Here is a 27,353-nt window from a genome sequence, read left to right on the forward strand (position 1 = left end):
TATTTTTTTAATCGAAATGTTTCAAAGAAAACTTGTTTTGTTGGGAGTTGTTTTAATTTGACAAACAAATTTTGAAGTCAAGCTGGAAAAGCATACACAGATTCATACTTCAAAAATCCTCTGTATACCAGGCTCCTTTGGCATACTATTTTAGTCTATTATAATTACACATTAATTGTGTACTATTTGGAATGGATACAATATGAATTGGGCACAGATTGAAATTGCTCTATGCTATGATCGGAATAGCATTTTAGAATAACTTACACAGACAATAATGTAGCATTAAAAAAAATTTGTTTTGTAATGCATCCTGTTTTGCATAATATGTATTCAAACATTTGGCAGTATGTTCTGCAGTGTTCCATTCCAAACAGTGTTTTGTTTCACTGGTCTGACTGTGAACTTCTGGCTCAACCAATGAAAGACAGGAGGCGGGGCATGAGAGGTTTTTGAGGGAACCTGTTTAGTGGAACTGCTTGAACTAACTTTAACTAGTGCTTTCAAACCGAGTAATCACGATTAATCGCATCTAGCATAAAAGGTTATATATATATATATACACACACACACACACACACACACACACACACACACACACACACACACACACACACACACACACATATAGTATATTTACAAACTTTTACGCTAGATGCGATTATTTGATTTGACAGCACTACTTTTAGTAGTGTGAAGCTCTCGACGGTGATTGGCATGTCAATGACTGATGGTCTGACCAATGGGAGCAGGCTGAGGTGTGTTGACATGAGAAGTACCGCCCACAGTGAAGAACTGCAGCATGAACAGGCAGAGGAAGAGCAGGACTGTGCAGGTATGAAGAGCGCGAGGGGAAATTCCTTATAGTATCTGCTGAGAACACGTGAGTATGTTACTTACTTTTCTTTACTTTCTAAATGTGAAGTTTACAAAAAATGTATATTTAATTTGTTGTTATACGTAAGGCTTATTGGACTTTCCTATGATTTATTTTGGTACAAAGATAAAACAATCAAAATGCCTCCTTTGTGGAATATCTTTTTTTTAATCATTAAATCATTTAGAGGATCCTTCTTTACAAAGTCACAAACATAATGAATGCTAAAATACAACGATTCATCCTAAAACACATTAAAATTTGACATTCTGCAATATATTCTGCAAAACTGGTTAAAACTTGTATACTGTATATTGAGTTCAATAGTCTGAGACCATTTTAATAAAATTGCATTGAACTTATGATTCTTTGTACACACAGGCAGATTGTTTTGCTTTATGATTCTCAAGATTCTCAAATCCTGCTGAAGAACATGACCATCAGGTTTTGGTTACGTTAGCTCCAGTAGTTATGACAGTAAAGCATTTAATAATATAATTTATACTGAAAAATGTTGTATTGTATTATACAAAATGTAAAGCAGACACATGCTATATCTATCTATCTATCTATCTATCTATCTATCTATCTATCTATCTATCTATCTATCTATATATATAGCATGTGTCTGCTTTAATAATGAAATAATATAATAATATAATAAAAGCATTATATATATGTGTGTGTATAGTATATATGCACAGACATGCGCGCACACACAACAAATATAGACATATACTTTATAAACAGATATATAGATATATTTAGATATATAAAAGGTATAATAGAGTGTGGGAAGTGTGTTCAGGCTTTTTGTGAAATTAGCTGTTATTGAAACATCATCTGGCATCTGATGTTGGGAGGAAGTTCTCAGGAAATCCTCAGGAGATTCTGAAGATACTTTGTGGCTTGATTTGCTTCACTGATCGATTTAATGTGTTATTATGTGGCATAAATGAGAGTGTTATCAGGCTGTATGATTAGCAGAACAACCATTTTATACTTCGTTAAAAGCTCATTTGTGCATCCCCTGAGTTTGGAAAAAGCCATTTGAAATGACTTTGACGCTCTGTTAAGAAGAATTTTCTGGGAATATTTGTAGTCTGCCATAAGCATAACAGTATCAATATGGGTGTGTGCGGATTGTGGACATTTACCACCTCTTAGAGAATGGCATGTGTGGTCTATGACATATGTCATAATGATCACTTGTTTCATTTAAATATTGCAACATGACAGGAAGTTGATGAAAAGCAAGACCAGGCTTGTGGAGCAAAATCAGAATCACTCTATCTATCTGCTTGCACTTCCCCCAAATTGTCAATACCAGAATGCAAAAAAAAAAAAAAAGAAAAAAAAAAAGAAGAAAGAATTAAATGCTGTTTGGACATACATTATACTTTATTTGAAATTATATTATGTTCTATTTAATAATGAAAGCTTTACAGTTTTTCTGAGTCACTTTGGAACACTTCTAGAATCATCCTTAACATTTGCAAACCGTACATTTCTCAAAACAATTTGTACAAACAGCAGCACACTGTTAGCACGGTTGTAGACAGACGGGTGAAGATTAGGATAAAGTTCAAATACAGTTAATAATCCATCAGGCAAAATAACAGAGGGTAGTAGCAACACAAACACAAACAAGACTGGACAAACACTGAGTGAAGGTGAGTAACTTAAATACACATGGCGATCAACTAAATGACAAACAACTGTGACGAAGAAGCAACGGAGAAAAACTGTAAGTAAATACAAAAACTACGGAGCCCCTAAAGGGACGTGGTGGTGGAAAAAATGTAGGATGGGCGATTATTATATATTATATTTTTTTATCTTTTTAAAAAAAACAAAAAACGTTTGTGTTCCCCCGTGAAACTTTGTGTTCCCTCGCAAAGTTATTTGCGTTCCCTGTTTTTCAAAAACCTGTTGTGAGTTCGGACAGACACGTCCTGTTTAATGTCCCGCTGGGAGTGCTTCAGAGCTTCAAGTGTTTGAACTTGAACTCACATATAAAGAAATGCGGTCAGTGCTTAACTCAAGGTGGAGTTATATATATTCACAGATTCGAACTTCTCGGATCAATAACTTGTGAGCTAAACGTTGTTAAAACACAGTTCAGCTCACAGGACTTGATGTTAATATCCCTAGTAATCAGCACTTCCTTGTTTTAAGTGGGGAGAGGGGTAAGAACGTCATCAGGGTCTTCAGGAGGGCACCCTCCTTCACCGGTGTTTCGTTGATAGGCCCACGACACCTCCAGAGGGCTCAACGGCAACACCTGGCGTCCCAGATGAGCCCCCTTCTGCTTTTACCCCTCTTTATTGTTCTTTGGCTGCTGGTGTTGCCAGCAGCCATATCACCCTGTAGCCCAAGACTGGTTGCCCACTGAAGCTAAGCAGGGCTGAGCCTGGTTAGTACCTGGATGGGAGACCTCCTGGGAAAAAACAGGTTGCTGCTGGAAGAGGTGCTAGTGAGGCCAGCAGGGGGTGCTCACCCTGTGGTCTGTGTGGGTCCTAACGCCCCAGTAGTGACGGGGACACTATACTGCCAAAAGAGCACCGTCCTTCGGATGAGACGTTAAACCGAGGTCCTGACTCTCTGTGGTCATTAAAAATCCCAGGATGTCCTTCAAAAAAGAGTAGGGGTGTAACCCCGGCATCCTGGCCAAATTTGCCCCTTGGCCTCTGTTGATCATGGCCTCCTAATCATCCCCATATACTGATTGGCTTCATCACTGTCTCCTCTCCACCAGTAAGCTGGTGTGTGGTGGGCGTTCTGGCGCAATATGGCTGCCATCGCATCATCCAAGTGGATGCTGCACATTGGTGGTGGTTGAAGAGATTCCCCCCTTCTATGTGAAGCGCTTTGAGGTCTCAGAAAAAGCTATATAAATGTAACAAATTATTATTAAATTTGCAGCCCAGTTGGGGTCCTTCCTCTTTATCCAGATCCACCTGCTGCTTCGCTCTGCTGCCTCCGACAATGATCTGATGGCTTTCCTGAAGGCCTGTCTCCGAACTCCCACCTCCTTCAAGAGCCTGGCTATAGATGTGGCCACAAACCCTCTGCACCCAACCTCTACCGGAAGTACCTGTGTACTCCAGCCTTATTGTTTTGTCTCAAAAGCAATATCAGTGTACTTCAGCACTTTCCTCCCACTCCCATGGTAGGCTACAGTTAGTTCCACGATGAACAAGGACTTCTGTGAAGTTGACCACAATACAAAATCCGGCCTGATATTGGTGTTTAAAATCTCAGGTGGAAACTTGAGTTGCTGATCTAGATCCACTTGGATTTTCCAGTCCGTGCGGCGTTCAAGAGGGTGCTATCCACTCTTGCTGCTGGTTTCACTGGGCCCTGCCCTGCTCTCACGAAGGGGATAGTGGATGAGTGTCCGGATGTTGGGTGAGGGTTTATACTTTATAATTTATACACAAATTATACTTATTATACAATCACAGTAACGTAGAGCTAGAACCAAATTTCTATATACAAGCTTTAGTCTGACGTCACACGTGACGTTTAGCCTTTTCCGGGTCCAAGCGCTCCGCTCGTCCAGAAATAACAATGGTGGAACCTGTACATTTATTTACGATCACGTCCTTCTTAGTGAGGCACCCTTGGCGGTCAAAAAGTGTTTAAATTCCTTTAACACCAACAGAGTGGTTAGTGTAGCTCATCACTCAGGTGACATAATTAAGGGTAGAGTCCAGGCATCAATGAAAAAGAAGATTTACGAGGTTGAAGTGAGTTAGCTCGGGACACGGGACACAGCACTGCGGCATTGTAAAAACACTCAATAATAACCAAAACACTAGCGAAAGCGGTAGGTAGGTAGAGAGGACCTGGACTTTGGACCCGGAAAGAGTATTATCGGAGAGTGGTTACGTCACGACTTAACAACCGAATAGGCTAAATGGATCTCTATAAGCAGGCGGCTGAGAGACAAGTCCGAAGGGACCGTCTGCAAAGTGCAATATAACCCAAAAAACGTGACTACAAAAATAGTCATTAAATTCAATGTTACAAACTGTAGCGCCACCCAATTCAGTTTACACATCAATGGTGTCCCACTGGTCATACTACACTGCTTTTGCACATTTTATATCATGAAAAATATTCAATAACTTCACTGTAACACACCAAATTTAGTTCACACATCACTGCTCTAAAGTTGGTTATACAACACTTAGTTTGGGAAGTAATTGCACATAAAAAATAAGTAGGCCTATTCTTTACACACATTATATTGGTATCGTACGCAGTCGCAGCTAACATAATAGTTACAACCATAGCTTTTGCATTATATTTGCTTACTGAATTTGATGGCAATACACTGTATAATAACAGTGTGAAGTTATTGAATATTTTTTTCTAAAAAGGGTGAAGTTATTGATTTAGTTTCATAATAAATAATCATAAAAATGATGCATTTTTATCAAACTAAGTATTGTAGTATAACCAGCAGGAGTTGACAGCAGTGATGTGTGAACTGAATTTGGTGACAGTAGCCTACAGTGTGTCACAGTGAAGCTATTTAATATGTTTAATAATATAAAATGTGCAGAAGTGTTTTGAGATTTGCACTTTGCAGACGGTCCGACTTGTATCTCAATCGGTTGGTTAGAGACAAATTTATATTATAAAGCTAGTTTTGAGGAAAATTGGGTTGTAGCTCGTTGTCTAGATACTGTGATTGTAAAAAGGTGTCGTTTGTGTTTTAACAACGTTTAGCTCACGAATTTTGATCTGGTAAGTTCGAATAGCCTATGTGAATATATTGTCAACTTCACTGAACTCCTTGAGTTAAGCACTGACCGCATTTCTTTATATTTGAGTTCAAGTTCAAACACTATGAAACACTACATTAACGTACGGAGCTCTGAAACACTGTGGGACATTAAACAGGACGTGTCTGTCCGAACTCACACAACAGGTTTTGCGAGGGAACGCAAAAGATAAAAAGAAAAAAAAGAATTCTCCCATCCTACATTTTTTTCATCACCACGTTCCCTTTAGGGGCTCCGTCTTTTTTTAATGAAATTAATGCAACACAAATCATAATGGTCCTACGAACAACCTTCCTTTTTATGCAAAATATAGTTTTTCCTTTTGTTTTTGAGATGAAATATGAATATGAAATGTGGTCTTGACAGTTTATATGACATTCATATATTACATCCCCTATATTTTCCAACCCAATTCATTGCCACGGCCATTACTGAAAAAATGCTTTCATTGTGTGGCAGCTTATTTTTTCTTTCCATCATAAAACAGGGTCATTTTAATGCTAACATTGTTTTGTTGACATACAGGTCAACGGCATGCAGACATACATGCTTAAAAGCATTTTTATCTGTGTTTTTATTTATAATATAATATTAATATGTAAATTTAAGCTTCCTATTAGATATGATTTCCCCTTGTTTTGTTGTCTTATTTTTTTGACAGATCTGGATCAGAATGGGAACGCTTAACGATACTGTACCAGCCAATGATAGTGTCATTTATCGTTGTACTTTAAAAGAAGAATTCAAGTACATTCTTCTCCCGGTGAGTTACACTCTGGTATTTGTGGTCGGCCTGGGCTTGAACATCACCGCCTTGTACGTCATCTTGTTTCGAACCAAACACTGGAAGCCCAGCACCATCTACATGATCAACCTCAACGTCTGTGACACTCTTTACATCCTCACCCTTCCGTTTCTTATCTACTATTACGCTGATGGGAACGACTGGCCGTTCGGCGAGCCGATGTGTAAGCTGATTCGCTTTCTCTTCTACACGAACCTCTACGGAAGCATCCTCTTCCTCAGCTGCATCAGCCTGCACCGATTTTTAGGCATCTGCCATCCGGTTCGCTCTTTGTCCTGGATGAGTGGCCATCGGGCTCGTTTGGTTTCTGTGGGAATATGGGTGATCATACTCATCTTCCAGGCCCCGATCCTTTATTTCTCCAGGACAAGACTTAATGGTGACTTTCTGATCTGTCACGACACCACCAGCAAGGAGCTCTTCAATGACTTTCTGGTCTACAGCTCAGTGGTGATGTTCCTGCTGTTTGTCTTACCATTTGGGGTGGTGCTGGTCTGCAACGGGCTGATGGTGAGGAAACTTCAGGAACCCAGTGTTGGCGAAGGACCAATGTCACAACGCTCCAAGCAGAAGTCTGTGAAGATGATCATTATTGTGCTTCTGGCTTTCATGTTGTGCTTCCTGCCCTTCCATCTGAATCGCAGTATATACTACATCTTCCGCTACCTGGACCTAGAGAATTGCAACATGCTTCGGTTTGCCAACAATGCCTACAAAGCCACACGACCTCTGGTCAGTCTCAACAGCTGCATCGACCCCATCCTCTACTTCATGGCAGGGCAGAGCTTCAGAAAATCCATCAAGAAATTAAGCATGAAGTCTGATAAATCCCTCTCAACCTTACTGTGAAGATGAAGATCTTGAAAAAAAAGCTTGATAAAAAAAAAAAGCCACAGGAACAAATTTTTTTTTGGTTCCTCAAAGAACCTTTCAGTGAAGAATTCTTTAAAATAACCTTTTTTTTTCTCAGTGTAAAGAAAAATTTTCCACTGTAAAAATAATCTTTTGTGCAATGGATAGGTTTCTTGGATGTTAAAGGTTCTAAATGGAAGCAGTGCATTACGATCGCATACTCCTTCATTTATGGCGTGGAGACAAAGTCATGGTGGTGAACTTGGTTTGAACATGTGGAAGTGTGAATGACATGATTTTCAGTTTGTTCCTTACACAAATCTACTGGTTTGCATGAGAAGACTTGGAATATTGCACAAGTTGCAATTATATGCATGCATGGCAGCATGCGATCAGAGACTGTATCATATGTTAATGGAATAATTATATATTTTTTGTCTTTATTGCACTTAAATGTAATGTAAAAGTTCATTTTTTGTTAATGGATTAAGATATATTGTTTATGTTACTGTAACAATTTCCTGGTAGCCTAATAATCAAGATATTTTATGAAACGATTGACATCATCTATAATGAATAGCATAATATGCAAAAATGTATATAATGAATATATTAGTTTATTTAAACTTCATGCTGGTGAGCATAAAAGACTTCTTTCAAAAACATATAAAAAAATCCAACCCCAAACTTTTGTATAGTATATATTACCATATAAATTATTACACATATACAATATGTAAAGATACATTTCCAGATCTTAAATACTGCAGTAAAGTTCTTTATTTTAAGAGTATAAATATAAAGAAAAAACAACATTATTATTTGAATAGGTACAGAGTACAGAGTTTTCCCCTTACCTTGTCATTCTACTTCCTCTCTGCAAACAGCGGTCTATGTCTAGCTCTGACTATGCGGTATACAATAAATGATTGCAAACATATTTATATTGTATAAAAATTCACTTTATATAAAATGTGCATGTAAATGTCAGTAAAAGAACTGTGATGCTATACCCTTGAGTAGCCTTGCCTGTCACTGAATTACAACAGAAAACTCAATAAATACTATGGAAGAATTCAGCTTTGAACGCAACAGCTCTTGTAGCGTCTTGTTTCTCTACATCTGTGTGATGAACATCTTGGGAATGAATGTGTGGGAAGATCTTGACATGAAGGTTACGTTCACACCTCAACATTACTGATGTTTTCCAGTAGGTTCAGGTTAGAAGTTATTACCCGGTTATTGTAATAACTATAAAAAATACATAGGCCTAGGCTACATGGGGAAAGTGCTACCATAATCAACATTTGTAAATGAGTAGTTTCACATTTCTCTATCATTTTTTATTTGATGGATTGTATTTTTTCCCCTCAGTCTTGTACCTTTGTATTTGTTTTTTTTCTTCAGTGTTTTTTTGTTGTTGTTGCTTTAAATCAAAGTTTGTCATGTTATTCACTTTGTGTTGGCGTAATTGGTTATTTGTTTATAATGCTTTAAAGAAGATTTTTTTTAAATCCCTATGGAAAAAAAATTATGGAAAAAATATTTCTGGAACCAACCAGTGCACCACTGAAAAAGTGAGCGGGCACGGTTGAACAGGCTATTACTACCGAGAAATTCAGGTAATGACAACCCCATTGACAAAAATTCAAAGCAGTGTGTACGGAACGAACAGAACAACTAGTTGTTATGCCATATTTTCAAAGCACATTGATCAGAGATGTGTCTCTCTTCTGTGTGCATTAATCACAGCAGGCCCTTGACTCATTCGTCATGCCAGATCTTAGAAAAACAGTGAACAAGAACAAGCCTATAATAAACCGGGGGAAAAAAACTAATGCACACTGAAACCAGGACCAAATTGCGACCCGCACATTCCCACTTTAAAACGTCATAAACTTGATCGCTTATGATATGATCATTCAAGTAGACTTCCAAACATAAACAAAACACACCACCTCTGTTGAGGGTTATTTAGTTAAAATAACAGAACAGCACGACATTTTGGTCACTGTAATATTAATTTGGTCAAAATACAGATAGCACACATACGTCTCCAAGATGTCATTTAAAGGGCGCTTTATTTGGAAAACATCTGTGTTGTACAAAACATCTGATAAACATCTTTAAAAAAGTAGTTTTACATACGATCTAAATAATAAACATCTTAAAGACATTTTCTAAATGTCTTCCAGGCAGCAACATATGTCGGCCCAGATCCGGCCCACATTTCGTACAACTGGATTCCACACGGCCCAGATGTGGGCCGGATCTGGGCCGACACTATGTTGCTGTCTGACGCCAGAACATATAGTCACAACATTGTCAATCATTGCAATTTCCGGATCGAGTCGTGTTCCGTATACACACAGAGCGAGGAATATAGGGGACTCACTCCTGTTTTTAAAATGGGGTTGTCTCTCCTGAAACTGATGTACAGTGTGTGTGGCCTAATTTCCAACACGTTTGATAAAGCAAGCAATCTGACATGCAAAAGGTTAAGCACTAATGCTATCTTTAACTGTTATATAGCAAAGAACCAGACAGCTAGTCTGAGCTGAGGCACTACAAATGTTAATGATAATACCTTTAAAAGGAGCAATAAATCTATTTTTAGCTTAGCTTAGAGATTTTCTCAGCGGTCTGTCCTCAGATTTATGTGGTATATTGTAAGATATATTGTATTGCTTCATTTTGCTGTTTTTTCCTAAGCTTTTTAAAGCTGTTCAATCAAGCTGATGAGCTGAAGGTTTCTGGTTACCCAGTGTTTCTGCCCTGTATCCTGTGGATTATAGAGTTTAAAGACTTTCCTTGCATACTTCGTAATCGTGCACTCTATAACACCCACCCATGACAGTTGTTAATGGAACAAGTTTATATTTAATTTGAACTCTGTAATCTAATATAATGACATTCACATATTTATGGTTTTGGGCTGCTGTACATAAGTCATGTAGTTTAAACATCGCATAAAACATTCACTCTATTAGCAAAGAATTTAAGTGTGTGAATTAGTGTAAACCCTCTTTGCTTAAGTAAATAAATATTTTTGTATATATCCTGCATTATTGTTTGAATATATAAGATACGGGTGTAAAAACGGGTGTAATGTTTATTAAACCATAAAATATATATGTACAGTATAAGAAATTGACAGTTGTATGCATGTTTTTCATGTTTTGTTTTAATTATTTTTTTAAAAACAAGGTGTTTGCAAACTTTTGACCATGGCTGTACATATTCAACTCATTTAAAATCTTAAATACTAAAAGACAAAACTACAGTAACAAAACAAACAAAAATTGATAATAATAATAATAAAAATTACAGATGTAAATCAAACTAGTTTCTCATAATACTTCTTAATGTTTTCTAACTGGAGAGACTGTCTCTCTAGTGCCTCACTGTTCTGAGTGTTATTTTCGATTGTGTGAGAAGTCAATCGGCAGCAGAGGCTTCGCTTAAGACATCTTTAGTGTCTTGTGAGTAAATGCCATTCAGTCTCCTATCATCTGTGAGCAGAGACCGAGCTTATTGTATTTTAATAAAATAGTTCTATGACTTATGTAATAAATACGAATGTTTTCTTAGGTCTTGAATTCAAGGCTCCTCAAGGTGGTGAACTGACATCACCACACATATCTGCCCTGATCGGTCGCCTACTGATGATGTCATCTGCACGAAGGTCACGTCCTGTCAGCGGATGTCCTTCTCCAACTTTTCATATGTTTATCTGAGAAAGAGGGAGAGAGAATGAAAGAAGTGGTGAGATATTAGTAACATGATATAAAGGATATCCTGACTACATTTGTCAAAAGAAAAACATTTGTTGGTTCACAACTGCAAACACTGTTCCAGCCACCAGAGGGCACTAGACGAAATCATTTTCTCCTGGCATGACCTGAACCAGTGGAAAAACTGACTCCAGCTCTGAGAGGAAAGGGAAAGAGGGTGAGCGGAGGACAGCTGAAAACCAGAACAGTTCCTCGCGTTTGTCACTGTATTCACCCGTGAAGCATCAAACAAACATCACTAACCCTCTATGAAGGCCTTATAAAGCCATGTGACTTTATAAAATGAAAAGCATTATGTGTTATGTGTTGTAAAAGTTAAAAACTAATGCTAAAACTAATTTCAACTGATGCAAACTCAATTACATCTTCAAATCTGTAATAAAATTTTTTATATACATATATATTCTATTAATTTATCATTAACAAATATATATTTTATATTATATAACTGTATTTGAATTTTTTTCATAAATAATAGTACATCATTTGAATCATTTCCATTTCTACATAACTATATATATAAAGACATTTATAATGTTAAAAAAGATTTCCACATTTCTATATTGTAATAATATTCCACAGTATTACTGTTTGTACTGTATTTTGGATCAAATAAATGCAGCATTAGTGAGTAAAAGAGACTTCTTTTATATAAAATTATGTTTAAATGTTTGAAAGGTGTGATTATCAATACTACAACTGAGACACAATTTGCATCTAGTTATTGCCTATTAAAGGGGTGGTATAATGCCCTTTTCACAAGATGTAAAATAAGTCTCTGATGTCCCCAGAGTGTGTGAAGTTTTAGCTCAAAATACCCCACAGATATTTTAATATAGCATGTTAAAATTGTCACTTTCTGAGGCTGAGCAAAACGCACGTTTCTTGTGTCTGTCCCTTTAAATGCAAATGAGCTGCTGCTACCGGCACAGAGGGCGGAGCTTCAACAGCTTGCACTCACACAGACATGCACTGAAATTTCAAAAAGGTTTAGACTTTTATGTTCAAACCTGAGTCAGACAATGATGGAGAGACTCAAGAAGAAGTGACAACGTAGAATGCAATAGGACATTTCTGAATGGTTAGTTCATGAATTTATGTAGCTTATGTGGAGTTAACTATCTTCTAGTCATTGATTAGCATATTCTGTCTTGATAATCTAAAAAATCGTGTTCCGGGGGCAGGGTTTATGTAAATTTGGGAGGAATGTCGTGTAATCCCTACCAGACATTTGTTGTAGTCCTTAAAAAGCGATTTCTTTAAAAGAAAATATCTCCCTTTACTTTGAACTTTGAGCGTTGTAACTTTGCAGATGTTGTTTATGCTCAAACAGCAACATTACACACTAACTAAAGTTAGAAAAGTGAAATCATAATCAACCACCACTTTAATGTACAAGCAACACTATAGGTCATGGGATTAATTCCCAGGAAATGCATGAATTGATCAAACGTACACTTACAATGTTCACCAAATACATAAATGTAACTAAAATGTTCCATCATTACACATTACGGGCCCTATTTTAACGATCTGAAACGCAAGTGTCAAGCGCAAAGTGCAAGTAACTTTGTGGGCGGAATCGGCGGATCTCCGGCGCTGTTGCTATTTTCCCGGCGGGATAAATGCCTCTTGCGCCCGGCGCAAATCTAAAAGGGGTTGGTCTGAAGTAGCCTCATTATTCATAGGTGTGGTTTGGGCATAACGTGAAATAAACCAATCAGAGCGACATCTCACATTCCCTTTAAGAGCAGGCGCGCTTGTTCTAAAGCGGATTCCTATTATAACGGCGGATTTGCCAGGCGCGCGCCAGGAGCGGTTCACAGCCGAGGAGACCGACGTTCTCGTCAGGGACATTGGGGATGGAGAAACCCACCCAAATTAACTTCGGTTAAACAGGCGTATGATAATTTGGGTAAATGTGTAAGCTAGATGTATGCTTTTATAATAAATTGTCTATCTATCTATCTATCTATCTATCTATCTATCTATCTATCTATCTATCTATCTATCTATCTATCTATCTATCGTAATAATGTATGATTTGCAAAAATGAAAACTGCTGCTTCTGTGTAGATGAGAGAATCAAAGTGCGCGTTGTGCACACGCTACATTGATTATGGCCAAGCATGCGCCCTTAAAATAGCATATGAATAACATGCGCAACGCGCCACTGACTTTAAACTATTTTTTCCTGGTTAGTGGCGCAATTGTTTTCTAAACCTGCAAAATAGCGCAAATCCTCTTTGCGCTGAACCGCCCTCGGGAGCGCAAGTGTATTTCCTAACTTACCGACGTGCGTCTGTGGAGGGAAAAGTCCGCTTTGCGCGGGTGCAAAATAGGAATGATACACGCGTCGGTGTACAAAGTCAATTGGGCTGGGTGCAAGATAGGACCCTACATGTGTTTTATTTACCCAAAGCACTTGAGTTGTAACATCTAAATACTTCAAACAATGCTAACCATGTTGACCTTCAACAGCGGCTCTATTCAAGCTTGTGGCCATAATGACATCACATTAGAGAAAGTAAAAATAGGTTTAAATAAAACAGAACCATGAGACTTTATAAAATGAAAAGCAATTGAATAAGTGTAAGAGCAGCTGTAAGGATGAATTGTGAAGAGAAGCCTTGAGATATTTATGTAAATCCCATGAGCTATTGATAGTCAATGTAAAGCCATTAGCCCACCGCCCCACAAATTCTTATGCAAGAGGGCAAATTGTTAGGTAACAAAAACTGACCTCCCCTCAGTGCAACTCCACTGTAGTTATTATTAAAAAATTGCGGCTGTCTACAGTCAGGATGTTCACCGACCCGGACAAGTCAGCTGTGACTAAGTGACTTGAGTGTTTCCCATTCATTTACTGATGACAAATGCACCAGACATCCTGTGAGGATTTTTATGCATGGCTTTAGACAATGAACTTTAGGTCAAGACCATAATGAGAGAATAGAGGAAGAGGAAACTACAATTCAAAAACAAACCGAGCCAGAAGGACTATTATAAAAACACAAACACGTTTGGAGGAATATTCCGGTTCCGCATGTTTAGTCACTCACCTCCTGTCTGCACTTTGAGGAAGAGGAGTTAGAGGAAGAGGACACACCCAGCAGTGAGCGCTCTTCTGCGGGCTCGGTGTGGCCGCTGTCCACGGAGTCGGTATCGCTCGATTCCGGTTGGGTCACTTCCTTGGAAGCTGACTTAATTTCTGGGATCTGAGCAACTTGGAACCTGCCATTAACACACGGGTGACACAGAGGTCAGTGAGTGCACCTGATTCGTCACTGTGAGCATAACCGGGTGTGTATCTAAGAATGAGACCTGAATTACCATCTCAAACCAAATCATTGTGATTTATAGGTCTGCTCCAAACTTAGTGCCGTCTACTGCCTAGATAGGCTGCTAAGGCAGCATGCAAAGTGAAATGGAACCTCATAAGTTAAGTGCTTAAGGTAATAACTCCATATTCTAATAATAAATACAACAACTACACACTACACATCAATATTTGGTGAAATAATATATTTTTATAATAATATAATAATTCTTTTTTTAGCCAATATTAACCCTTTACTCGGCTACATTGGATGAATATTTCACATTTTAGCTAATTTCTATGCATTCTGGGATCCAGTTATTATTGTTAACTAAAACTTAAATTAAAAACATTAATAAATACTATAAACATATATATTAAATCTTGCCTTAATAAGAACCATCTTTTTAGGCAGGCTTTTATGTGATTACTTTTATGCAAAATTATCTTTTTGTTTAATATTGACTGTTTTATTGTGTTTGTAAGGTGTCCTTGAGTGCCATGTAAGGCGCCTATAAATAAAAAGTATAATAATAATAATAAACAGTACTGATATAACACTGCTGGGATTACCTTATTTGTGAAACACATATGCAATAGATATTGGTCAAAACAAGTTATCTTAATTTTTGGGGGAAATGTTTGGACGGTCTTCACATGGGAAGTCCAAAAGTGTTCACTAAGTGTTGGAAAAGAGCTTCTGTATGTTTAATAAAAAAAGAAAGAAAGCTAAAAACAGATTTCTCATGTTAAATTACAACAACAAATTTGGGATTAAATGAAGGCCTTTCTTCTCAGAATTCACATAATTATATTTTACATTCAATTTTTTTCTCACCTTCCTACAGACAGGATGGTGACCTCCGGCGTCTTGACCACATTAGTGGGGCTCTTGTGCGTATCGGCGGGCAGTGCCAGGGCGGGCAGCAGCAGCTCGGGCCATTTCTTCTGACTGCAGCGGGAACAGCAGAGCCCGGAGCGAGGGGCCAGCCCGTTTATAGTGTGCAAATGATGCTGGTGGGTACACAGCCGGGGCAACGAACGGAATTGGGAGAAATGAGGAAGAGCCGGAAACCTGACAAAAAAACAGACAGAGAGAAAGACACTTACAAACTGATATCAGTATTGTGTGTATATTTGTATCAATACAAATATATTGTGTGTATTGAAGTATATATATATATTTTTGGAATTTTCTCAAAAGTACTCCGGACTGGGAAACGCTGCAAGCCAAATTCATGCTTGTAACACTGGCATGATCACCTCTGCTCAACATGCTGCTTCTCTAAGCAACACCCTAGAAACCACATAGCAACACCCTAAAACACTCAGAACACCTTAGCAACACCCTAAACTAATCAGAACACCTTAAAGCCTGGGTATACTTCATTTTCTGCATTTTGCTCCATCTCGAGCACAGTTGAGTGTGCAAGCCTTTCAAAGTATACTCCTTTGGCCGTAAGTGCAGAAAGACACGTTTGGCGTGTGCACACTATCTAGTGGACTGTTTTCAAGCGCTCAAGTCACTTGTGTCCGTGCGGACACAAATGCTGCGACCCAATTCGCCTACTTATACATCCAAATGCATCTTTACAAAAGTTCACAATGCTGTTGCAGATTAAATATAATGTGGATAACATTGAATAAATATCTTTTCGTCAGGTTAGATACTGATAATTAATCACTCAAAATCACACTTTATCAAAACCTCTCAACTTAACCATTGGACTCGCACATCTGCCATGTTTGTAGTTCTGATTAGAATCGGAATCGATTGGATCCTCTTCCAACGCGCAATGGGTTGTGCGCAATATTAGCCGTTAAGAGGGCACGGATCTGCACTTCGGATTCTAACCGGAAAAAGTAGACCATCCGGGTGTCTACTAATTTCAGCATACTACGATTTGGGACAATTACGTCATGCGGACAGTGTGCAGACTGCTGAAGTATACTTTTGGCTTTAGCAACCACATAGGACATAGCAATGGGCTAAACTACCAAGCAACACTCTAAAACTACTTAAAAACATCCAACATTAGCAACACCCTAAACTAATCAGAACACCCCAAAAACCATATAGCAATGTCCTAAACAGCATCTTAGCAATCACATAGCAAGTTCCTAGCATCATGGCAGTTTTTATTAATGCTTTGGCAATGTAAACACTTGTATCATACCAATGAAGCTTTCAGACAAGTTTCTTGGCCTACAGAAAGAGGCTTCTAACAGTTCTTAAAATAAGTCTTGAAGTACAAAACAATGTACTAATTTATTCAAGCCTACTCAGACACTGAAATCACATAAACCAAAATACATTCATGGAGTCTTGAAAAGCACCCCACCCCCTCCATAGTTCCACCGTGATGATGTCAGAGTCCCCTGAGCTCATGACAGCTGTATAATGCACCACTCTTGGCTTGCAGAAAAGAGCCTGGAATTAAAGGATCTCTTGAACTAAGCAGCCGGCACCTAGTGTCAATTCAGCCGACACTGATGATGATGGCACTGTGCCGGTTTCTGAGAGGTCACCATACAACAGTGGCGTCAAAGAGGTGAACTAAGCTCTGTCTCTGACTCTTATGATGTGTTTGACATTGTAAAATGCATAACTATGACGTAAATCTGATTGTATGAGCATGGTAAAATGGCGGTGAGGGACCCTCACCTCACTGCTGCAGTGTGAAAATAAACAAGCACTTGCTTCTTGATGATTTATATGTTTGTCAGTGCAACTAATTACTCCCCCTCAGCTATTCTAAAACTTCATTGATTCCTTTTCCTTATTAATGAGTTTACAAGAATGAGCTGAATCTATATCTGAGCTAACGGAAAGCTGCTTCCTGTTTCACAACTGGGAATTCCTCTCAGAACTCCAGTCCACAAGTGAAGTGACCATTAATACAATTCATTATAGCTGGAGATGATTCATGCAATAATTCAAGTGTGAACTGTGATCATCTCATGCACTACACACTACCATTCAAAACATTTCTTATTATCGTGTTGAAAACAGTAGTGCTGCTTCATATTTGTGTGGAAACCGTGATTATTATTTTTTTCAGGATTCTTTAATGAATAGAAAGTACAAAAGAACAGCATTTAATTGGAATATAAATCTTTTGTAACATTATTATTATCCATTTGAATGCATCTTTGTAAAAAAAAAGAAAAAAGTATTCAATTCTTTTCAAAAATCTGATACCAAACTTTTGAATGGTGTACGTTTCATAGTTTAAAAACTTCCATAAAATGGAATTGTGAGAATCGTCTGGCTCTTCAAAGACAAACAAACCATATACTGAATAAAACAGTTTATCTAGGATGCCTAAAGCTTTTTATTCTTCTCCAGAACTTCCTGTGGTGAAAGATATATGGAATATTCCTTGCAAAGGCTCAAGAGTATGAGGAACTAAACCACAATGGGTCTTTGCTTTTGCTATACTAGTAAAGTTTCATGAGTCATATATGATGCTGTGTTGACAATGACTTGAACTGTGTATCACTAATGTGCAAGGAAACAGCTTAAACATCCCATTGTTATAGGGAAAAAAATATATTGTGTAATAAAAAAAATAGCTGGATTTTGCACTTTCTCAGTTTTAATTTAATTTTGGAGTCTGTTGCTGCTACATGCTGTTTGTAAGTTGTTGACATCGGTGTAGATGTGTACGTTTGCATGTGTGTGTTCTTACTTGATGGATGAGCTCTTGTTGAGGGCCATCTGTTTGTCCTCATATTCCTGCAGAAGTTCTTCTAGCGCAGCAGCGTTTTCTGTAACACACACATTGAGATGCAATAAGACTCACAGTGTGATGTAAGGGTGAGTTAAATGTGTCGAGAAACATCACACACACCTTTCTTCTCTGTGATGAGCCGCACCAAAATGCTTATGGTGTCTTCATTGGGGTCATCAACGATGTATGGACAAGTGTTTGCTGAGGAGAGAGAGAGAGAGAGAGAGAGAGAGAGAGCAAAGTTTAAAGTTTAACACTTTCTGCCATATTTCATATCAGGATATTTTTATTTAGAAACCAATCAAAAAAAAAAAAAAAAACATAATTGGGTGAATTGCATAAATAAATGCCGCAGTCCAATTTCACCCCAATTTCCAAAATATTATATTGCTATAATTAACAAAAAAAAATAAGAATATATATAAAAAATAATAATAATAATAACTGGGATATAGTAATGAAAAATATCTAGCACAAACAATATTTTTTTAATGAATAAATTAAAATCAAGTACAACAAATACTGCATAAATATTTTACAATTTAAATATACTTCACATCAGTGTCATTATAATTTACTAAAACTAAAACTATTAAAAATAATTTTTGGTAATTGAAATAAGGCTGAAATAAAACAAGTATAAATATTAGATGAAAATCTTGAAAATGGTGCCTTAGCAACTAGTTTACATAAATAAGTACTAAAATGACTAAAACTCAAATAAAAAAAAGGTAATAAAAATGTCAAAAGCACATAACAAAATGACTAAAACTTAAACTAAAAGAAAAAATAAAATTATAAAAATAAAAGCTGATTCAAAATATTAATAAATATTATAATATTATATAATTACTAAAACAACGGCACTTTACAGTATTGAGAATTTTGGGGGAAATGTGCTTCAGAAACCTTCTTTCGGTGAGATGGTAACATGGCCTTGACTGGTTTTGTGAGATTTACAGTGAACAAATATTACTTTAAGCTCATGCATTATTTAAAATTCTTCTGTGGGTGTGTATTTGGATTGTCATGATGTCATCCTCGTCATTAAGTGCTATTTTTAAAAGAGTTTAACAGTTTAGGGAAGCCGACCTCATTAGCCACATCCACGTTAGTTAGAATAGAAACATGCCAACTCAACATGAGTCATTGAAGACACAGAAGGATTCATTTATGTCATCATGCTAATGCTAAACTCTGCAAATTCCATCTCTATTGTGAATCTATTGGATACAGAAGGCTCACTGTGCACAGTGTGCAGTTAACAGTGGTCTCTATGGTAACAGGCTATATCCCAGAGTTCCACAGTGAGGCAGCTGGGGACGTTGAGAAGAAGAGCTCACTCAGCACTCTGCTATATTCACCCAGAATAACCGTCAGCACTGCAGAAGCGTGGCTTTATTATTCTGATCAACCAAAGACACTGTTAGAATCATATTCATGATACACATCTACTGAAGCTCCAGAAAGTGCCAGAGCATTTCAGTCACACTTAAAAATGTAGAAGAAAGACAGCGCAGTTTTCAAGCAAAAAATTTGACAATAAGAAGTCTGTACAGTTTGAAACGATAAAACAATAGATCTAATGTTGAAAAAGAAGACAGTCGGTATTGTGTGACTGTGTTTGTTTGTGGTTAGTGGATTGTGTTGATGTGAGGTTTCCTCTGCTAGGACACCTGTGTAAACTTGAGGAGAATTTACCTCATACATCCATGTGATTGTAAAATGGCTAATATCCACTTATTTCTCCATTTGTCTGAAATAAAATCAGTTTATTTGCAAATATCATACACTACCGTTCAAATGTTTGAGGTCGATACAATTTTCTTACGTTTTTGAAATAAGTATCTTATGCGCACCAAGTCTTCATTTACTTGATCAAAAATACAGTAAAAACAGTGATTTTGTGAAATATTATGAACATTTTTTAAATAACTGTTTTCTATTGTAATATATTTTCAAATGTAATTCCTGTGATGGTAAAGCTGCATTTTTAGCTTGATTACTCCAGTCTTCAGTGTCACATGAGCCTATAGAAATAATTCTAATATGCTCATATGCTTCTTAAGATTTTTTTTTAATTATGATCACTGTTGCAAACAGTTGTGCTGCTTCATAATAAATGCAAAAGCAATTTAATGCATCCTTGCTGAATAAAAGTATTAATTTAAAAAAATATATATAATTTTACTGACCCCAAACTTTTGAACAGTAATGTATTTGTACATTTTCACTATATATGTTATATTATACAAATTCTGACCATTCCATCAAACAAACCACCAAACCTGTGAAGTTTCTGGTCTCAAACCTACTAATTTCAATCATCTTTTGTTTCTAATTATATATACCCAGTATACAAATACTGTATATTATATGTAATAGCTATACTGTATAAATGTGCTATTCTACAATAACCAGTGTGCTTTCTAGCCCACAGCTGATAGTTAGTGAGGCTCTGAGGTTATCTCTGTGTTTATCTATTTGTTGCAGACAACAAAATTACCAGCTAAACTTGACATATGTATTGCAGAACAGTCTTATGTAATGGCTTCAATCTAGTTTCAAACTTGCTGCGAGCAATAAAAAGGCTCTTTTTAGCTCTGTCACCATTGTACTGGTACACCTATGGTGCTTGAACTTTCTAATGCATGGGTAATGCATCTTTTTTGATCTCAGAACAGCAGTCTGACTCATCGATGACAAAAGCATAATACACACATTATACTAACAGAAAATTGCCTAAATCAACTCTAACACAGGACAATATGTTAGAAGCTGTCTCTTGTGCCAATAGGTGGTGAGCACTTTTTCGAGATTTACCTTGTTGCTGGGAGTGGCAAACGATCAACTAGTGGGGATTCTCTGAGTTGTGTGGGAGGTAAATCTTGGCCAGGGAACCATTTCGGATCAATTGGGTACGGGACACATCATCAGTATAGTGCCCTTGCATCGTCTAAGTACATACAGCACCGGACCTTTCTTACAAATCAAATCTGACCATCGAATGCTCAGACATCTATTAGAGCTCTTGCTGATTCATCTCATAACTGAAATGTGTAATAGCATATATTAGATTACCGTTACACTCTGAAGTATTGAAATACTGGTCAAGGTAGAAGTGCTCTCTTGCTCTTGAAAGCAAAGTGCTTATGTAATCGTTGCTGCAACAATAATAAGTGCCAAGAAAAGACATTTAATTTGGGAATGCACCGTCAGAAATCGACTGGGAACATCAACAGCAGATTGAATGCTGCATTCTGACTGCAAACATCTTCACTTTGTTAAGTGATTTCGAGCCCATCACACCCCAGGGACCTCCATCATCCTCTTTAATCTGGATGTTGTCACCTGCTCTACGATTCCTGGATCAAACCCAGACTGATACAACAGAAGCTTTCAGACTCCAATTGAGCCAAGACTTTCATTATTAATCACCTCATAGCTATCTTGTGATATTTAAATGCACCATGTTCCCAAAGCTTCTTACATAAACAGTCCATGATGTCACCCAATAGGCTACTTTCTTCTTCTAAAGTATATATAAACACTTCAAATAGAGGATTCTCTCGGTGGTCTGGGAGTGTTTGCTTAGGTCAACGTGAATCAGGTGTAGTCGGCACTGACCACATCAGAACTAGTCAACAGTGTAGTGACAGCAGTTAGAGAGCATCTACAAGCAGAGAACAGACTGAATTATTTATCTGAGGAAAGAAGATACAGATGGAGTCTCATGCTGCTCAAAGATAGATGAAGAAAGGAGAGAATGCTTTAGCAACCATATAGCAACGCCTTGGCAACCACCCACTACATTCTAGAGTTTTGCATCAGCAAAAAAAAACCCTTCCAAATCAGTGTCTTATATCATACAGATTGTGCTGATATTAAACAAAGCAATAATTATCTCACATTCATGTACAAAATTCCACTTTACATGACGGGTTAAAGTAATCTTGAAATCAAAATGGACAATTCTTATGATGGTTAATAACTTGATAACTTCCCCTCCCATGTCAGCGTCATCTCTCTCTTCTCTGATGATGTGTTTACTGGTGTGAGGGTGGGACAACCTGTCACTCACATGAGATCCACCAATAGCAAACCACAACCATCCAACCATCCAATCAATTCCCCATGGACAAAATCAAGTCCCGCCCTACATTAGTTCTTGTTTGAGAAGTCGTTTCACACGGATGTACGTCACAACGGGGAGAAAAATCTATCGCAACTTCTGGACTTTAACATCAGCCTTTAACCATCATGCACAGCTTCTTGTGGTTTGTATAATTAACTTCCTTTTTCTACTTTTTTCTTCTAAACACAAAAAATAGGCCACTGACATCCTGAGCAAAACTCCAAATCTAGCTCTGCTGCTCTGCTTATTCAGCTGTAAAACATGATGTGATTATTGCATTATTTACTCCGTTCCTGAAAACATTCCTGCTTTACAGGCAGAACCTGAATTATCATATGCAAGCGTTATTGTAGATGAAATCCTGATCTCATCACAACAGCTGCGGCTCCACCCACTGATTCACATGCATACAAAGGATATGAAAACACTGTTCTTATTTTGTACAGTGATTTTATTTAGGAGGTGGTTTCAGTGTAACAATTGGGCCTTTGTTGCTACTCATTTTTTAAATCAAACTCAGGTAAGGTGATAGCAGCTGGATATAAAGATGAGCTACATTGGAGATTTTTGCCTCATTAATATGGGTGTATGCTTGACTCTTTTGTATACTTGACTTTCAGGGAGTTTTGTTTATAAGGTTTATTTAAAGAGTTAATATCAAACATGAGATAAAAAGCAAGTTGAGAACTCGAAACATCCTTCGCAGTCCAGAAAGAGCATTTACTGGAACAGAACCACCTCGGAGCAAAAACACCTCGTTCTAAACTTCCACAACTTTCTGACATTAAATGAATGCATTTGAATACTTGACCATCCAAAAGGCAAGTCAAAAACGGTGGAACATGATCATAAAATACTAAATTATGACTCTTTTTGGTCTGATCAGAATAGGCATCATTCTGAAGTACAGCTGAAAAGTTTGGGGTCGGTAAGATTTTTTAATGTCTCTAAAAGAAGTATCTTATGTTTAATAAGGCAATCATTTATTTGATCAAAAATACAGAAAAAACAGAAATATTGTGCAACAATTTCCAATAACTTTTCTATTTGGGTATATTTTAAAACATAATTTATTCCTGTGATGGTAAAGCTCTTCAGTGTCACATGATCCTTCAGAAATAATTCTAATATGCTGATTTGTTGCTGAAGAAACATTTCTTATTATTATCAATGTTGAAAACAGTTGTAATTCTTTGATGAATAGAAAGTTCAAAAGTACAGTATTTATTTGAAGAACTAATCTTTTTTAACATCATAAATTTGTCACTTTTGATCAATGCATCTTTGCTGAATAGAAGCATTCATTTCTTTCAAACTGACCCCAAACTTTAGATGTAATCTTCTTAATTACTTAGATCTTCTAAAAGCACATCTTTATGGACACGCATTGTGATCTAATAAGTGTTTCCTTTGTTGTGTATGGTCACGTGTGGGTGAGTGTGTATTGTACCTTCTTTCTGCGGAGTGGCGGCTTCTGCGTCAATGCCCTCTTTCTCTGCGTTGCAGCGGTAGCCCTTCTTCTTGAGCAGGTTGCAGATGAGAATTCCCAGAAGGCCCATCACACAGAAGATGGGCACTAGTGCAAACACAGCATACTCCGTGCTCTTCTCCTCGGGATTTTGAACGTTGGTGGAGTTTGCACCTCCCACTCCAGACCGGCTAGGGGTGCTCCTAACAACGTTACGTCTCCGCCGGCTGTATGGCTCTGTACATTGAACACATTATCTTATTAATTACTAATAAGACAATTCTACCTCTGAATTCTGATTGGGTGCGCATGACGTCACCGTTTTCACAAATTGGCTTTTTTGTTGTTTACATGGAGACGATAAAGGTACCGTTTTCAAAAACTTGCACTTTGAAACCCGTTTTCAAAAGTTTGCGTTATCAGGCCCCCCCAAAACGTGTTGCTGTGTAAATGAGCGGTATAAGTTTTCCATTTTTTGTTGAAAAAAAGTGTTGTGTAAACGGCCTCTTAGTAAAACGAGGGAATGAATTCTTGATTCGTGGCCTCATGTCATGTGGAGCTCCGTAAATTTTAATGAATGAAAAAATAAATCCATAAATAATTACCATTATCCTTAATAGTAAATCGTATTTGATTCTCATTACTGTAATAAAGTCATTCCTATTTTTAAACTAAATAGCATAAATAATATACAACATATAATAAAATACATATTCAATTTAAACTATATAATATGTTTAAATTGTATTATATGTATTATATTATATTATATGTTTTATATTATTTATGCTATTTATTTTTTCATTCATTAAAATTTACGGAGCTCCACACGACATGAGGCCACGAATCAAGAATTCATTCCCTCGTTTTACTAAGAGGCCGTTTACACAACACTTTTTTTCAACAAAAAATGGAAAACTTATACCGCTCATTTACACGACAACACATTTTGGGGGGCCTGATAACGCAAACTTTTGAAAACGGGTTTCAAAGTGCAAGTTTTTGAAAACGGTACCTTTAAACAACAAAAAAGCCAATTTGTGAAAACGGTGACGTCATGTGCATATTGCGTGTTCAGCTATACTATGTGCGTAGTGTAAATTTACAAAGTGACATCGCCAACCACAGCATTTTTATTCATTCGTTTTTGCAAATCCGTGTTAATGGGAATCATTTTGACAATGTTGTCGTCTGTACGTGAAAAAAGCAAAGGAAAAACATTCTGTTTTTAGTACATCGTTGTCATGTAAACGTACTCTAAATCGTATATATATATATATATCGTGACAAAAAATTAAGAATTCATTCCCTCATTTTATGAATTCATTCCCCCAATTTAGTAAATCATGGCCATGTTGTAATAATTTGTTCCCTTGTTTTAGTTAATTGAAAACACTAAGGGAACTAATTAGTACAACATGGCCACGATTTACTAAAATGAGGGAACAAATTATGTCATGAGAATGAATTTTAATTCGTGGACACAATTAAACTAAAACGAGAGAACAAATTCTTAATTAACTAAATCGGGGGAATGAATTCATAAAACGAGGGAATGAATTCTTAATTTGTTGTCACAATATATACTGTATATATATAAAAATATATTTGTCTACTACATATAATGTGCGTAAATTTAAGTTGTCTAAAAGTTTAAATTCTTATTCGCATTTGAAGTAATTGTAAAATAGCCAGTATTTCTACCATAAACTCTTCTTTGTACTTTTTGTTGTGAAATGATAAAACGGTGATGTATGAAAAGCTAAACACTTACCCCTGACGCAGGCGTGGAGGGTGGAGGACTTCCGTTTAGCAGCAGGGTGAAACCTGAAAAATATTTCAGTTCATAAATACGCCCACTCTACACTTTCCCTTTAATTCAGTTTTGGGAACATTGTGAGGCTATGAAAACACATCTGCTAGGACACCAAAGTGACACAATGATGAAGACAATGACTGGAATCAAAAGGATAAAATAATAATAAAAGAATAAATATTTTTTGTTCTTTACCCGGGAAGGCATCCTCCACACACGGCGTCAGAGTGTGAGGTCGGTGCGGTGGTGATCCAGCGGTTGAGTCCACTGCAGGAGATATGTGGGCGGCACGGTTCAGGGTCACGGTTATCAGAGAAGGTGCCTGCTGGGCAAGTCCGGCACAATCCGGCCTCACCAGGACCCTCAACTTCCCCACAAGCCTTAAAGAAACAAATAAACATCACTCAGATGATATAATCACAAATTGTGTCGTCTCTCACAGTGTCGAATTAGAGAAGATTAATAAATTAAGCTTTTTTTGAAAATTCACACACACACACACACACACACACACACACACACACACACACACACACACACACACACACACACACACACACACACACACACACACACACACACACACACACACACACACATATATATATATGCATTTCTAGGAAACACTTTCCGTTTCCATTAGTTAAGGTTAGTTAATGCATTAATATAACCTAACACTGAGCAATACATTAGTCACAGTATTTATTCATCTTTGTTCAAATTAGTTAATGAAAATACAACTGTTCCTTGTTAGTTTATGTTAGTTCAGGTTCATTAATGTTAACAGATATAACTTTTGGTTTTAATGTATTAGTAAATGTTGAGATTAACATTAACTAAGATTAGTAAATGCTTTAGAAACATTTTTCATTGTTAGTTCATGTTAACTGATGTAGTTAACTAATTTTAAGAAATAAAGCCTTATTGTAAAGTTACCCATTTCTATTATGAAAATACTGAATAAATATAAGTTTTATATAATTTATGCTGCTTTGACATTATTAATAAAATAATAATAACTGTACTGCAGTACTGGGAATCTTAAAGGGGTCGTTGAATACTTTAGTTAGTGTGTAATGTTGCTGTTTGAGCATAAACAACATCTGCAAAGTTACAATACTCAAAGTTCAAAGCAAAGGAAGATATTTGCTTTTAAAGAAATTGCTTTTTAAGGACTACAACAAACGACTGATAGGGACTACACGACATTCCTCCCGGGTCAGTGACATCACTAACCCTAAAATTGACATAAACCCGCCCCCGGAACACGATTTACAGATTATCAGGACAGAATATGCTAATCAATGACTAGAAGATAACTACATATAAGCTAAATAAATTCACCAACTAACCATTCAGAAATGTTTTCTACATCTTGTCACTTCTTCATGAGTCTCTCCATCTTTCTGACTTCGTTTTGAACATAAAAGGCTAAACGTTTTTGAAATTTTCAGTGCATGTGTGTGTGAGGTAAAATGACACTAGCTGTTGAAGCTCCACCCTCTGCCTGGAGCAGCAGCTCATTTGCATTTAAAGGGACAGACACAAAAACGGTGCGTTTTTGCTAACCCTCAAAAAGTGACAATTTGAACATGCTATATAAAAATCTCTATGGGATATTTTGAGCTAAAACTTCACATACACACTCTGGGGACTTCAAATACTTATTTTACATCTTGTGAAAAGGGCATTATACCACCCCTTTAAGAATAATTGGAAGTATTTAAACAACTGAATAAATAAATACAAGTAAAATG

The 27,353-nt window shown here is 37.0% G+C and overlaps 2 protein-coding genes across 3 annotated transcripts in view; one reads left to right on the top strand and one right to left on the bottom strand.

The window, feature by feature from the left end:
- The first annotated feature begins 786 nt into the window (after positions 1-786).
- Positions 787-8,409, top strand: LOC309508443 (P2Y purinoceptor 2-like). Of its 2 annotated transcripts, none has more exons than XM_082183082.1 (2): positions 787-883; positions 6,335-8,409. In XM_082183082.1, the coding sequence occupies exon 2, from the start codon at positions 6,347-6,349 to the stop codon at positions 7,325-7,327; it is 981 nt and encodes a 326-aa protein (XP_082039208.1). In that variant the 5' UTR covers positions 787-883; positions 6,335-6,346; the 3' UTR covers positions 7,328-8,409. The 2 variants fall into 2 exon arrangements, with proteins under 2 accessions (XP_082039208.1, XP_082039209.1); XM_082183083.1 differs by having other exon boundaries at positions 871-887.
- A 985-nt stretch (positions 8,410-9,394) lies between these two features.
- The window catches only part of relt (RELT TNF receptor), a 34,796-nt gene continuing 16,837 nt past the window's right edge, over positions 9,395-27,353 (bottom strand). The window contains exons 4-11 of the mRNA XM_082183052.1: positions 25,792-25,976; positions 25,555-25,607; positions 23,763-24,017; positions 18,298-18,378; positions 18,136-18,214; positions 15,282-15,518; positions 14,187-14,358; positions 9,395-11,063 (exon numbers count right to left, since the gene is read on the bottom strand). Of these exons, the coding sequence (XP_082039178.1) occupies positions 11,052-11,063; positions 14,187-14,358; positions 15,282-15,518; positions 18,136-18,214; positions 18,298-18,378; positions 23,763-24,017; positions 25,555-25,607; positions 25,792-25,976 (1,074 nt within the window). The 3' untranslated portion in view covers positions 9,395-11,051. The remainder of the gene's footprint in view (positions 11,064-14,186; positions 14,359-15,281; positions 15,519-18,135; positions 18,215-18,297; positions 18,379-23,762; positions 24,018-25,554; positions 25,608-25,791; positions 25,977-27,353) is intronic.

This window comes from Leuciscus leuciscus (assembly GCF_965113295.1).
Source record: "Leuciscus leuciscus genome assembly, chromosome: 10".
Classification (NCBI taxonomy): Eukaryota; Metazoa; Chordata; class Actinopteri; order Cypriniformes; family Leuciscidae; genus Leuciscus; species Leuciscus leuciscus.

Bases quoted from the DNA above. Each gene is read 5' to 3' on its own strand.
- LOC309508443 (XM_082183082.1), top strand. From the start codon at position 6,347: ATGGGAACGCTTAACGATACTGTACCAGCCAATGATAGTGTCATTTAT.